Below are 12,072 nucleotides of genomic sequence, written 5' to 3' on the forward strand. Positions count from 1 at the left end.
TTGAAAGGATTGTCAGACCGCGGTTGGGTCTGTCAGAAGGTGATCGGGATTTGTGGAAGAAAGCGAGTGAAAGGTTTGAGAGTTTTTAGATTGGGGCGGGATAAGGTGTGAAAGAGGTGGTTGAGATGGGAAGAATGAATGTGAATAAAGTAAGGGAGAAATTTGGAAGGGCCTTTTGAGATTTTGAAATGGGACCGAGTGGATTGAGTTATGTTTTGGGGAAATTGCGAGTAGGTGGGGGACTGGATGAGGTTAGGGCACACCATAACCAGCTCCGTAAGTGGAGGGAAGTACCACACTATGTTCGGGAGAATGCGATGAGTGAGTGGTTGAGGGTGAATAAGTATGAGCCGACTGTGGTGAACAAATTAGTCTGGGAGATCGACAGTTGGTGTTGGTTGAGTATGGAAGAAAACAGAAGAATGTGGAGAGAGGAAGTGGAAGGGAAAAGCGTGAACGGCATGGTAAAGGGGTTGGTGGTAGGGTGCAAACGGTTGATATAGCGTGTGCTACGGATGACTTTGGGGGAATGAATGATACTTGTAGTGTATGTGGGTTTGAGTTGACAGGGACAAGTAAGACTTCAGTGAGAAGGAAACTGAATAGTGAGGAGGTGGTTGATAGGATGGATAAGTCTTGTGCAGGAGTTTGACAGAAGTATGGATGAACTGAGTGGTTTGGTGGCCGAAATAGGGGAGATGTTGGAACCAGAGTGGAAGACATCGGTGAAGTAGTGAATGGAATTTGGAGGATGGTAGTGAGGGAGATAATGGGAGTTTGTGAAAGTTGGTTTGGAAGAAGTGAATGGCGATGTAACTGAAAGAGTGTATGATGGTCCTCAAACAAGATCCAGGGGACCTGCATCTGAGCATCCTTGGGTGTTGCGAAAGGCAATTTAGTGTGGATGTTGTGAGTGTAAGGAGATGTTGTCAAATGTAATGGGGGAGGTAATACGGAGGAGTAATTTTAGTTTATATTTGACAACATCTCCAAAGGTTGTGTGAGAGAGAGAGAGAGAGAGAGAGAGAGATTGGTGGAAGAATGAATGGGAGTGGTTAGATGGCGGTCGGAAGCATGTCTGTTGTGGCGCTCTGTAGGTAGTCAATGGTAGTCTGTTACGAGAGTTGTAAACAGTGAGGCGTCTGGTCAAGTCAGTGTTGGTTTTGGCAGCAGTTTTCCTTTGGTGTTTCGTTGTTTGGGTGTTATTTGATAGATTTTGGGGTTGTGAAGTTGTTGTGCGTGTGTCTGTCTGGTTGTGGTGAGGTTAAGAAGGTTGGTGGTGCATTTTCGGTGTCTGTTGGTGGTGGTTGGGGCAGGGTTGGTTTGGCTTGGTTGTTTGTACTGCTGTAAGTTGTGTGGTTGTCGTGTTTTTTCAGGCGGTTGGTGTTCATCTGCATTTAGTTGTTGGGTTATTGAGTTTTTGTGGGGTTGTGGGTCCCGGGTGGTTGATTTGTGTTTGGTTGTCGGCGGTGGTTGTGTGTTGGCTAGCCTATAGCCTATATCCAGTGGACGACAGCACAGCCTAGTCCTAGGTATCAGAAGCCAGCGGTGAGTACCTGTTTGTGTTTTTTGTTCTGTATGTAGGTATTGGGGCAATTGTCCTGCTGTGTTTTTTAGTGTTAAGTGGAAAGTGTGATTGAGGGTGGGTTTGATAGCCAGACAGGTTAAGTTTATGTGGGGAGGTTACTTGTTTTTGTGATCCCGCCACAATGTGACTTCCGAAGCACGTCAATCACCAGAAATACATGTCTCTAACACCTCAATTGAATGCCAAGAATCAAGGTGGCAGGTCAAGACCATACCGATCACGCCACTGAAGCACTTGCAAACGTTTCTTAATCACTGAAGTACGTACAGTATCCCCTTTCTCTTCCTCCTCCTCCTCGTTGGATTCCTTATCTGCCGTCTGTTGCTCTTCCTGCTGAAGGTCTTGCAGCTCCTCAGTGGTTAGCTCTTCCCTGTGAGCATCCACTAACTCTTCCACATACTCGCCATTCACATCCAAGCCCATGGACTTCCCCATTGAGACAACAGATTCCACAACAGGTGTAGAGTTGTCGGGTCAGCATCAAACCATTTGAAATCCTTCCCAAAGTAACACTCTAGGCACAATTTTCTCCAAGCAGAGTTCATTGTCCTGGAAGTCACTCCCTGCCTAGCCTTATCTATAAGGCTTATGCAGTTAAAAATATTGAAGAGGCCCTTCCAGAACTCTCTTAGGGTCTATTCAGTGTCTGAGGTCACTTCAAAGCCCCTTTGAAATAGTGCCTTGGTGTAGAGTTTCTTGAAGTTTCAAATGAACTGTTGGTCCATGGGCTGAATGAGAGGAATGGTATTAGGGGGCAAGAACTTCACAGTAATGAATTTAAATTAGTTTAAACAGCTGGTCTTCCAAGCCAGGAGAATGTGCAGGAGCACTGCCCATTACCCGTAGGCACTTGAGGGGCAATTAATCCTCGTGGGTATTTTTTCACACCTGGGCCAACCAATTCATCAACCCACTCAACAAAAATTTGCTTCATGACCCATGCCTTTTTATTGGCCTTCCATATCACAGGCAGTTTATTCTTGATCACATAGTTTTTCATGAACACTCAGGGAGTTTCAGAGTGATACACAAGTAAGGGCTTCACTTTGAAATCCCCACTGACATTCCCACAGACCAAGAGTGTTAGCCTAGCCTTCATAGGCTTGTGACCTGGCAATGAACTTTCCTTCAGCGTGATGTAGGTCTGTTTTAGCATTTTTTTCCAAAACAGGCCTGTCTCATCACAATTGAAGACCTGTTGAGGTAGAAATCCTTCAGCCCTAGGATACTCTCTGAATTCACTAATGAATTCTTCGGCGGCATGTTTATCTGAACTCGCAGCCTCCCCATGCCGGACGACATTGTGTATACCCGTAAGCTTTCTGAATTTTTGAAACCAGCCTCTGCTGGCCTTTAAGTCACTAAGAGCAGCTCTTGTTGTTGGCATTTTCTTACTTAAATCCGTGTGTAACATCCTAGCTTTCTCACAAATGATCTCTTCAGACAAACCATCCCCCACCAACTGTTTTTCATTGATCCACACCAACAGCAGTTTCTCAACATCTTCCACTAATTGCAATCTGTTCTGATAATGACGTGACCTCTTTTGCAACATCAGCTGCCTTGATTTCATGTTTCTTTGCTAGGATAGAGCTGACTGTCAACACTGACTTGCCGTACATCCTAACAAGATCAGCTACATGTGCACCACTTTCATATTTCGCTACAAGTTCTTTCTTGAATTCAATTGTATTTACAGTCTTTTTTTACCGAAGGGCTAGCACTTGCAACTTTCTCTGGCCCCAAGATAGCTTCTTTGTAATCGAGAGAAGATGGGATGCTTTGTTTGGGCGCTTGATACAAGGCCCGGTCACGTGCTGGGCCCCAGATGGAGTATTTCTGAGTGTATGAAAACTGAGGAAATGGACAATAATCAAGAAAAAATTTTAAGGGAAAAAAACTCTATGAAAACCAAGGTTTGACAGTAGTTCTGAAGTGAAAGGCTTTGCTTGTACTGGTCTTTCCTTATACTCAAAATAAACTTCATTTTGTAATGTAACCAACTGTGCTAGCCAAATTTTTTGACAGGGTTGCTTGGAGACTACTAATGTGGGTTTGCCACAAATCCACCAATGTTCAGCAACCTTGGTCCAAGAACTTAGAGAGATTTAAAGAAGTCTAAATGAAAGATATTTTTTGTTGTAACTTAACTGGACAGACAAGCTAGTTTGGAGGACTGACAGACTTTGCTATTTCTAATGAAAAGTAGAATTAATATGTAATACGTACACATAAAATTGGGTAAATTTATGTAAAATTTGTATTCTGGAACACTCATTTGAGGACTTACAGCATTACTGAAGGTACAGAACATTCACTGTAAGTAAACATCATTAGTTAGCATCTTTACTTTCTGCTTACTTCCATTTCCAAACTTTGAGAGCTAAAAACATAAAGGGAAAAATGTAAATTGTACACTGAAATTTCCCAGGTAAGTGGGCCCACATTTTGGTAGATTACTGTCCATTGTCAGTTTCTGATATATCATAAAAGGTCTTGGCTTATCAAGTTTGTATAACTGAGCAATCAGAAAACTTACTTTAAGACTAAAGGTACTAACTATAAAGATTATTCTCCAGATACTAATTTGAATCTCTATTTCTTCCAGTTGCTGAATGATAATGTGGAAAACTATAGTACTTACATTCATACTCTTGCAAAATATATTTCTAAAACAAAACATAATGGTAAGAGTTATTTAAGAGCTCTTTCTTTAAAAAATGGAGGTATTTCTAAGAAAAATGAAAATTTTTATTATCCCACCAAAATTATGACATCTCACACTAAGTTACTGGTGAAGTTTACCTAAAAGACATGTATTTTATGTTTACATTCTAGGAAAGGTCTGATAATTATTGTAAATCTAAACATTACAGTAACTTTACAAGTATGACATGATTAAAATTAACCCACTACCACAGTATTCAAATTCATCTGGAATGACTGAGCACCATAAACTTTATTGTAAAGAAAAGAATTGAACTTACTTGAATGTCTTCCACGTTTCTTCAAAGGTGTTTTCGGTGTTTCCTTTGTGTCTAGTTCTACTACATTCAGAGTCTGTGGGACATCAGCTGTGCTGCCAAGTGTTTTGGACTCAGACGTGAAAGCAGCACTAGTTTCTTCTACTTTTTGGTCAGTTTTCAAAATTTTTGGAGTACGAGAGACTCTGGAAGATCCTGCTCGTTTCCTGCCTTTTGGGGTGCTTGGTGTATAGATTTCAAAATCACTCTCACTTTCCTCTGGTAAAATCGATAAATCCTGCTTTTTGCTCCCTTTACGCCCTCGACTAGGTGTCTTTTTACTGCCTGAGGAATACACAGATGATGAAACAATATCATCAAATTCTCCTAATGCAGATTCACTTGAATCAAAATTTTCATCAACTTTTCTACTATGAGGTGAGGACAATTGTTTGTTGGGAGTTCTGCGGCGTGTTCCAGCTACTATATTATCTAGAGAGACATCTCTTCCAGGTGAAGCCACCATTGAGCGGAAGTGATGCCTTGCTTGTAAAAGTTCTTTTGCTTGTTGCTCAGTTAGAACAATATGAGAATGCAGAACACGTTCAGTATTACCTCTGTCAGTTTCTATAATGTGGAAGAGAGTAGAGCCTTCACGTACATGTCCTCTAACAACACCTGGATCACTAAATTGTTCAGTCTGATGTTTGACAAAGCAGAGATGACCCCGTGGAAGTATATCTGTTGGAAGGACATAAACATCTCTAACCGAAGAATCATGCCGATCAAGTGTAAACTGCACGTACCATCGATTTGTGCCATCTCTTTCCTTCAATAAAGCAGAGTAAAAATTGTTATCAACAAACCGAGCAAATACTAGCAAACCAGGTTTCAAATCTACTTCCCTAACTCTCTTTAAAACCTGTGCCATTTGTCTCTCTTGATCTGCCCCCAAATGGAAAAATACTTCCTCCTCCTCTTCTGAAAGGGGAACCTGTGAGTTTTCAATAAGTATTCGTACATTTTCTGGTAATGGTCTGAGCATTCCTGGTATAGAAGATTTTTCCTCTGTTTCCTCAGTATTCAAGGTTAACCCTGAATCTTTGCGCTTTCTTGGACTTGGAGTTTTAGGGATTGATGTTTGATCATCAGTTGTATTTCCTTGCAAATCTTCATCTCCACCAATTTCGGCAAGAAAATCATCACTCAAAGCCCTCTGTTCTCTTCCTTTCCCTCTACCTTTTCCCCTTCCTTTTCCCCGCCCTCGGCCCTGTCCCAAAGATGAATCACGGGGTTTACTTCGACTTGCAGAACCTCTGCCCCGGCCTCGTGCTCTTCTCTTTTTGTCTTGCATGGACGGTGCTTCGTCACTGGTTGATGTGGAAGAATACCGAGCTCCTTTTTGTGGACTGTTCTGAGGTGAAGCAGTCTTTCCCAGATTTTTTCCTTCATCGACTGTGATTATTTTTGGGGAAGTAGCACCACCTTTGCCACTCTGCAAGCTCCTTGCAGATACTGTGGGAATAGCAAAGCAACTATCATCATGTCTTCTCATCAACTCTAATTCTTTGTCTCTATTTTCACGGGGTGGGGAAGGCAAAGTAACTACACTTCCAATTGAGAGTCTGGATGATTCTGTAGTTGAAAGCATTGACATTCGATGTGAAGACCCCGACGAAGAACTTTTATCTCCAAGGTATCCTGAACCTGATGATGATGATACTCGTGATAATAAACTAACATCTGACATTCTACGCACGTTGGCACCATGAATACTGCTCCCAGAATCCACAATTTGTCGCAATTTCATTTTTGGAACTATGCCCTGTTCCTTTTCATATACAACAAAACAATTTTCATTTGTAACTGGATGCCTGAATTCTAAAACTGGATCTTTTATTATAATAAACACCTTATTTGTCACATGATTTTTGTACTCCCAACCTTGAATACTTATAGATCTTTCCTTGTAACCAGACTTTCTTAGTTCATCAACTGACAAAAGGCTGTCTAACCCTAATACTGTTTCTATATCTTGCGTACTTTCTGCTGTTCCAACATTTGACACATAATCAGGACTCTTAGATGACCTCAGCACCTGTTCTGGTGTGCTTTCATGGGATTTTGAAGTGTCAGTCATAACTGACACGACACGTGGATCCTTGTCAATGTCACTCCCACTGTATGCAGAGATATTAGGACTAATGCCTTGACTAGTATTTGGAGTAGAAGATTTGATCAAGTCTTTGATAGCTGGAGATGGTTGTACTTGGGATTCACCTGATTGTGCGAGCCCTTTTGCTCTGTGCTTTTTCCTTTTCCGAACACTTCGTCCGTCATCATCACTATCACTTTCTTCCGCTAATATTTTTGAACTTTGTAAATCAGGATTTGAGACATCCTCCTTTTTACTAGAGCCAAAAAGCTTTGTACTAGGAGAGTACGCACGATGAGCTTGACCCAGAACTGGAGTCAGCTGGGAAGAAAAAGGTTTCTGTATTCCAGATATGGGAGTACGTTCAGGGGTACTGTCAATATTTTCACCCATATCAAAACTTGCTGTAACACCTTTGGATGTTTCCACACATTCAAAGGAACTTTCCCCATTTGAACCTAATGATTTCTCTAACTGTTTATCTTCTCTTTGTTTTCCAACCTGTTCACCACGTTCTTTAGCAGCATTTGCTGCCTTAACAAACAGGGACTCGCTCTCATGAACAACCATTAAGTCTTGAGAAGAAGGGGTTAATATATCTGGCATCTGTAACCTTGTTATTGATGTCTGTGTCTGGCTTTGCTCATAAAGTAATTTCTTATCAATTCCTGATTTTTCTGCACTAGGTGATGTCTGATTTTCTGGACTAGCCTCAGATTCAACAGTTTCAACAGTTTTCTCATGACCTTTTATTACCGATGCAACTACCCGATTTCTTGGTTCAGAAGAATCTGAAATTGGTAATGAGATCAAGGAATCAATATCTGGTTGTGATACAAATGCTGGTTGACAAATTTCCTCCATTTGAGTGGCAGGCATAGTATTGTGACTATTTTCAGTGTCCTGATATCCTTCCCTGTTACTTGAAGATGTTACACGGTCAGAGCATTTAAGGTCATCTGAATCAGACATGTGCAGAAGACTTTGAGAATGAGTTTGTGATACTGTTTCTTGTGAAAATCTTTGTTCTTCAGAAAATTTTTGGACATGTTCCTCAGAAGGTGAGTCACATTGAGTACCAGAAAGCATTAAACTAAAATCCTGAGAACCTACATCTTCCGTAAAATATGATTTTTGTACTTTAGTTTTTTCATACAAAACTTCAATGCTACGGTCTTTGTCTTCAATTATCTCTACATCACTGTCCTCTTTATCAGAAACATCTTTGGTATCCGTGTCTTCTGGAGCATTCTTTGTCAGTTTCTTGGCATCAATTGCATCACTGTCACTACTGTCTTCTTCTGCACACATCTGATGGCGCAGTCGTTTATTCACATTAAAAGTTTCTTCTCCTGCATCTGCAGGTGATAAGCTGGGCAACTCTATGTCCTCACTCATTTCCTCAGCATACAGTTTTTGCATGATTCCAGCTTGTTCTTTGGATTTACTCTTGCTGCAGTCACCCTCTACATTAAAAGCAGTGTGCTTTGAAGCACCTGAGAACTGGAGAGCTTTCACAACCCTGGAAGGAGGGTGCTCTTGTTTTGGACTAATTTCAACACCTTTCTTTGTTAATGTGGGGTAATCCACATAGATTTTATCTTCACCAGACTCACTACTTCCACTACTCTCATCCATTCGAGGCAACTTAAACGGAATTTCAGATGATCCAGCATCTTCGTTACCACTTAGTTTACGTTTTGTTGGACTTGCAGAGGGAATGTCCACCCCTGGTGGTGGTGAAGAGGACGAGCTCAATGGCACTTCATCACACGACCTAAAATGAGGAATATAGAAACATACAGTATAAGAAAAATTTCTAGCCAAAGTATACACAGTTTCTAGCATATTGTACCTACAAATTATGCATGTCTGTGTAAACATTGTGAATATAATAATTTGGTACTTCAATCATGAATTTCCATAGTTTGTTGTCCTATCTCCCATTCCTTCTAATTCTATGCATGATGTAAATGACATAAGAATTTATGATAACTCATCTTAAGAAATGCAAATGACTGAAAAATCTACTATTACTCATCTTAAGAAATGTAACTGACATAGAATCTACTATAACTCATCTTAAGAGAGCCTAGAACAAAGAAGCTGGTCATCAAGATACCATGGAGGAAAAACAAATAAAGAAAATGTAAAATAAAAAAAGGCTTCCGTCTTTAGGCTGAGATGACTCATGGGTTTGCATATCAGCAAAACAACAGTAAATCACAATATAACAAAGAATCACATAAAAAACAACCAGAGGAAAAACCAGGATCATGGTTGAATGAAGAAAACCAGCCGGTGGGCAGAGCTGAACGGGATGTGAGCAGCTCGGGAGAAAGACAGAAGGTAAGTGAATGCATTGCCAGATGGGAAGGTGGGATTCCCCACCTGACATGAGTAGTAATAACAAGTTTTGGGTGGTGGACGGATTCACTCATGGTGAGTAACAATATTATGCGCCATCGATTTGGGACACGAAAGAGGTGTCATTACTCTGTAGACCATAAATTCACTAATGGCAACTTTTAGACTGGCTAAAATCAAGTAGCAGGCAGCTCATGACATCTTTTTATAAATTTGATCATAAATATACCAGGGGTTGCTGTTGGTTTTAGTTCTCATCTTTTATGATACTGTCAGTTATAAATGTAATTTTGCAAAGAAAAGTGCAAAGAAATAGGAAAAACATGCACAATCCAAACAAGTTACTGCATCTTCGTTCTCGGTAAATTTACGCAAATATTTTACAACAAATACGCTCAGAACTTTTTACTGATTTCATTTCTTATCTGTTTTGATACTGTGTGAGCAGAAATTATAATTTTACAAAATAAAATAATTTTTCATAAAAAACATGTGCAGTCCAACCTTGGTTTTTGTACGCGTCTCTTTTCCTTGGTTTTCATACTTGGAAAGGCTCCATCTGGGCCCCACCGCATGACTAGGCCCTGTATCAAGCGCCCAAACAAAGCATCCCATCTTCTTTTGTGACCCATTCTGCTTTTGTGTTCAATGTTTTTGTGCAACTGCTAAATAAACCATCATGGGGCCATAGAAAATTCTAGCCCTTCTGTAAAAAAGGTGAGAAACACTATAGAATTTAAGAAAGAACTCGTAGCAAAGTGTTGGAGGAAGTTGCACGCTGATCTCAGTGAGAAAATGCCTACAACATGCACTGCTGTTAGTGAATTTAAGGCCAGTAGAGGCATACATAATGTGTCTACTTCAGGGACTAAGGACATGTTTGCAAAATGGAATGATGTAAAACATTTTGTGGAGAATTATCATCCCGACAAAGAGGTTGTAGTCTGTCTCCAACATTTCAATGACATCCAACATTTCAATGACAATGTCGTGTTTGACTTTGGGCAAATTTCAAAGAAACGCCACAAACAAATGTCTCTGGACAGTTTTGTTCTAGTGCCAGTAAAATACAAAGAAGGGAAGTAACCTCAGAGAGTGCCAGTAAAAAACAAAGAGAAGTCCTTCTGGAGGGAGATTACCCTTCCAACCCATAACCTCTCCATTTTCCATACACTAACAAGTGTTTTCCATAAAGGTAAGAGTAATGTTAAATGTTCAGTTAAACATTTTAGTCATCTATATTTATTTCTCATTTTTTAACAAAAAATACATTTTATCTATAAAATGTATTTGTTAATATTTTTCAGGGTCTGGAGCACATAACTGTATTTACCTTATTCCTTAAGGAAATTATTGTTTCAGTTTTTGTACGTTTCTGATTTCGTGGGAGGTTCCAGAACGGATATGTAGAAAGACAGAGTAAAATTTATGTTTATCTTGTAAAAGAGGCCCAACAAGGCATTGTAAATATTAATTTTCAACTTCTTGTGGAAGTTGGGAAAAACTTCTAAAATTTCTTTTCTTATACCATTTGCATTTGCATATCTTCCTCTTTCCATTGATATGACATTTTCTAAGACAATTTGTATTTTTCATAGCTAGAAACCTTCAGTCTTAACAGTACGATAATTTCTAGCGCCTAGCTGGATCCAGTTAAATCGCAGATGGAAGCAAGGAATCTTGTGAAATCTGGCAACTCATGCGTATATCGGGTGAAGAGTGGTCAAGGACTACGCACCCACTCCACCGCGTCAGTCTTTTCTTAACCGCCTGGCCGAGAGTTGTGGTTGACCTCTCTCGGCCTTTACCCAGTTCATTACCCACTTTGATTGTTTAGTGTGTGTGTGGTGTTATTATGGCTTTTGCTCCTTCTTGGCCTCGTCAACGTGTGTGCCCCAGAACTCCAGGTTTTCTGTGTTCTCGTTTTTTGGCTTCGGGAGCTTTCTTCTTAAATTGGCAGACCTCAAAGTTACCCCAAGCCTGGTGTGATGCATATTCATTTTTTTACCCAGGCTCCTAGGGGTTAAACTCAAGGACAGTAATGCCATCCCAAGAATTATTTCTTTTTAAACACTGGAAACTGTACATGATTTCAACTTTTCCCATCAAAATAAATGAGTGTTAGAATGTTTCAGACTATTGCTATAGATACAGTGTGTGTGTGTGTAAAATTAAATACTAACACAGACAGCTGAAAACTAAAAATATAAAAATTCCATTTAATAACTAAAAAAAAAACTAATACATGTATCAATAAAATTTATTAAATCAAAACCCAAGTAATTTGAGGAGCAGTAGCAACAGCAACAAATTGGAGAGTGACCCTCTCTTAAACTAAACTTAGCTGCATCAGAGGCATTATATACACTGATAAATGCCTAATGAAATGTATACACATGCTGACGAATTGATTTTTTTTATAAGTGTAATCAGTTATTATATTTTGTCCAAACAATTTTATGAGGGGGTCAATATCTATTGGGTAAACTGTACAATCTACTGTGGAAGGTAAGACAATGCATGGTAAAGAAAGTTTTCTCTAAAAATGTATAACCATTTCCCCCCTGGGAGATTACTATTGCAATTTACATCCCATTACTCATGATGGACAAGACCAAGACCATTGTCAAATTGTTGAGTTCAGGATAAAAAAAAGAGAGAAAAAGTTTATATACTTGCCTTTGATAGGAAGTCGGAGGTCTTCCGTCTTCAGCTTTGGACAAAGGAAGAAGAGAAACATCAGATGGGGCAAGACTGACTGGATCTCCTCTATCATCTGCATATGTAAGAAAAAAAAACTACTTCATTATTTCGACACAATCAAGTATATTTCAAATTCCATATATTTTAACCCAAATTGTAAATAAAAGATACAGGCAGTCCCCAAGTTACGACGGGGGTTCCGTTCTTGAGACGCGTCATAAACCGAAAATCGTCATAAGCCAGAACATCGTCAAAAATTTTAAGAAAACCTTACTTTTAATGCTTTGGGTGCATTG

At 39.8% G+C, this 12,072-nt stretch overlaps 1 protein-coding gene across 1 annotated transcript in view; it reads right to left on the reverse strand.

Moving 5' to 3' along the window:
* LOC135227042 (TP53-binding protein 1-like) overlaps positions 1–12,072 on the reverse strand; it is a 125,132-nt gene that overhangs the window by 58,765 nt on the left and 54,295 nt on the right. Inside the window, exons 4-5 of the mRNA XM_064266835.1 lie at positions 11,753–11,849; positions 4,576–8,483 (exon numbers count right to left, since the gene is read on the reverse strand). Of these exons, the coding sequence (XP_064122905.1) occupies positions 4,576–8,483; positions 11,753–11,849 (4,005 nt within the window). The remainder of the gene's footprint in view (positions 1–4,575; positions 8,484–11,752; positions 11,850–12,072) is intronic.

The sequence above is a fragment of the Macrobrachium nipponense genome, chromosome 15 (genome assembly GCF_015104395.2).
Source record: "Macrobrachium nipponense isolate FS-2020 chromosome 15, ASM1510439v2, whole genome shotgun sequence".
NCBI classification, from domain to species: Eukaryota; Metazoa; Arthropoda; class Malacostraca; order Decapoda; family Palaemonidae; genus Macrobrachium; species Macrobrachium nipponense.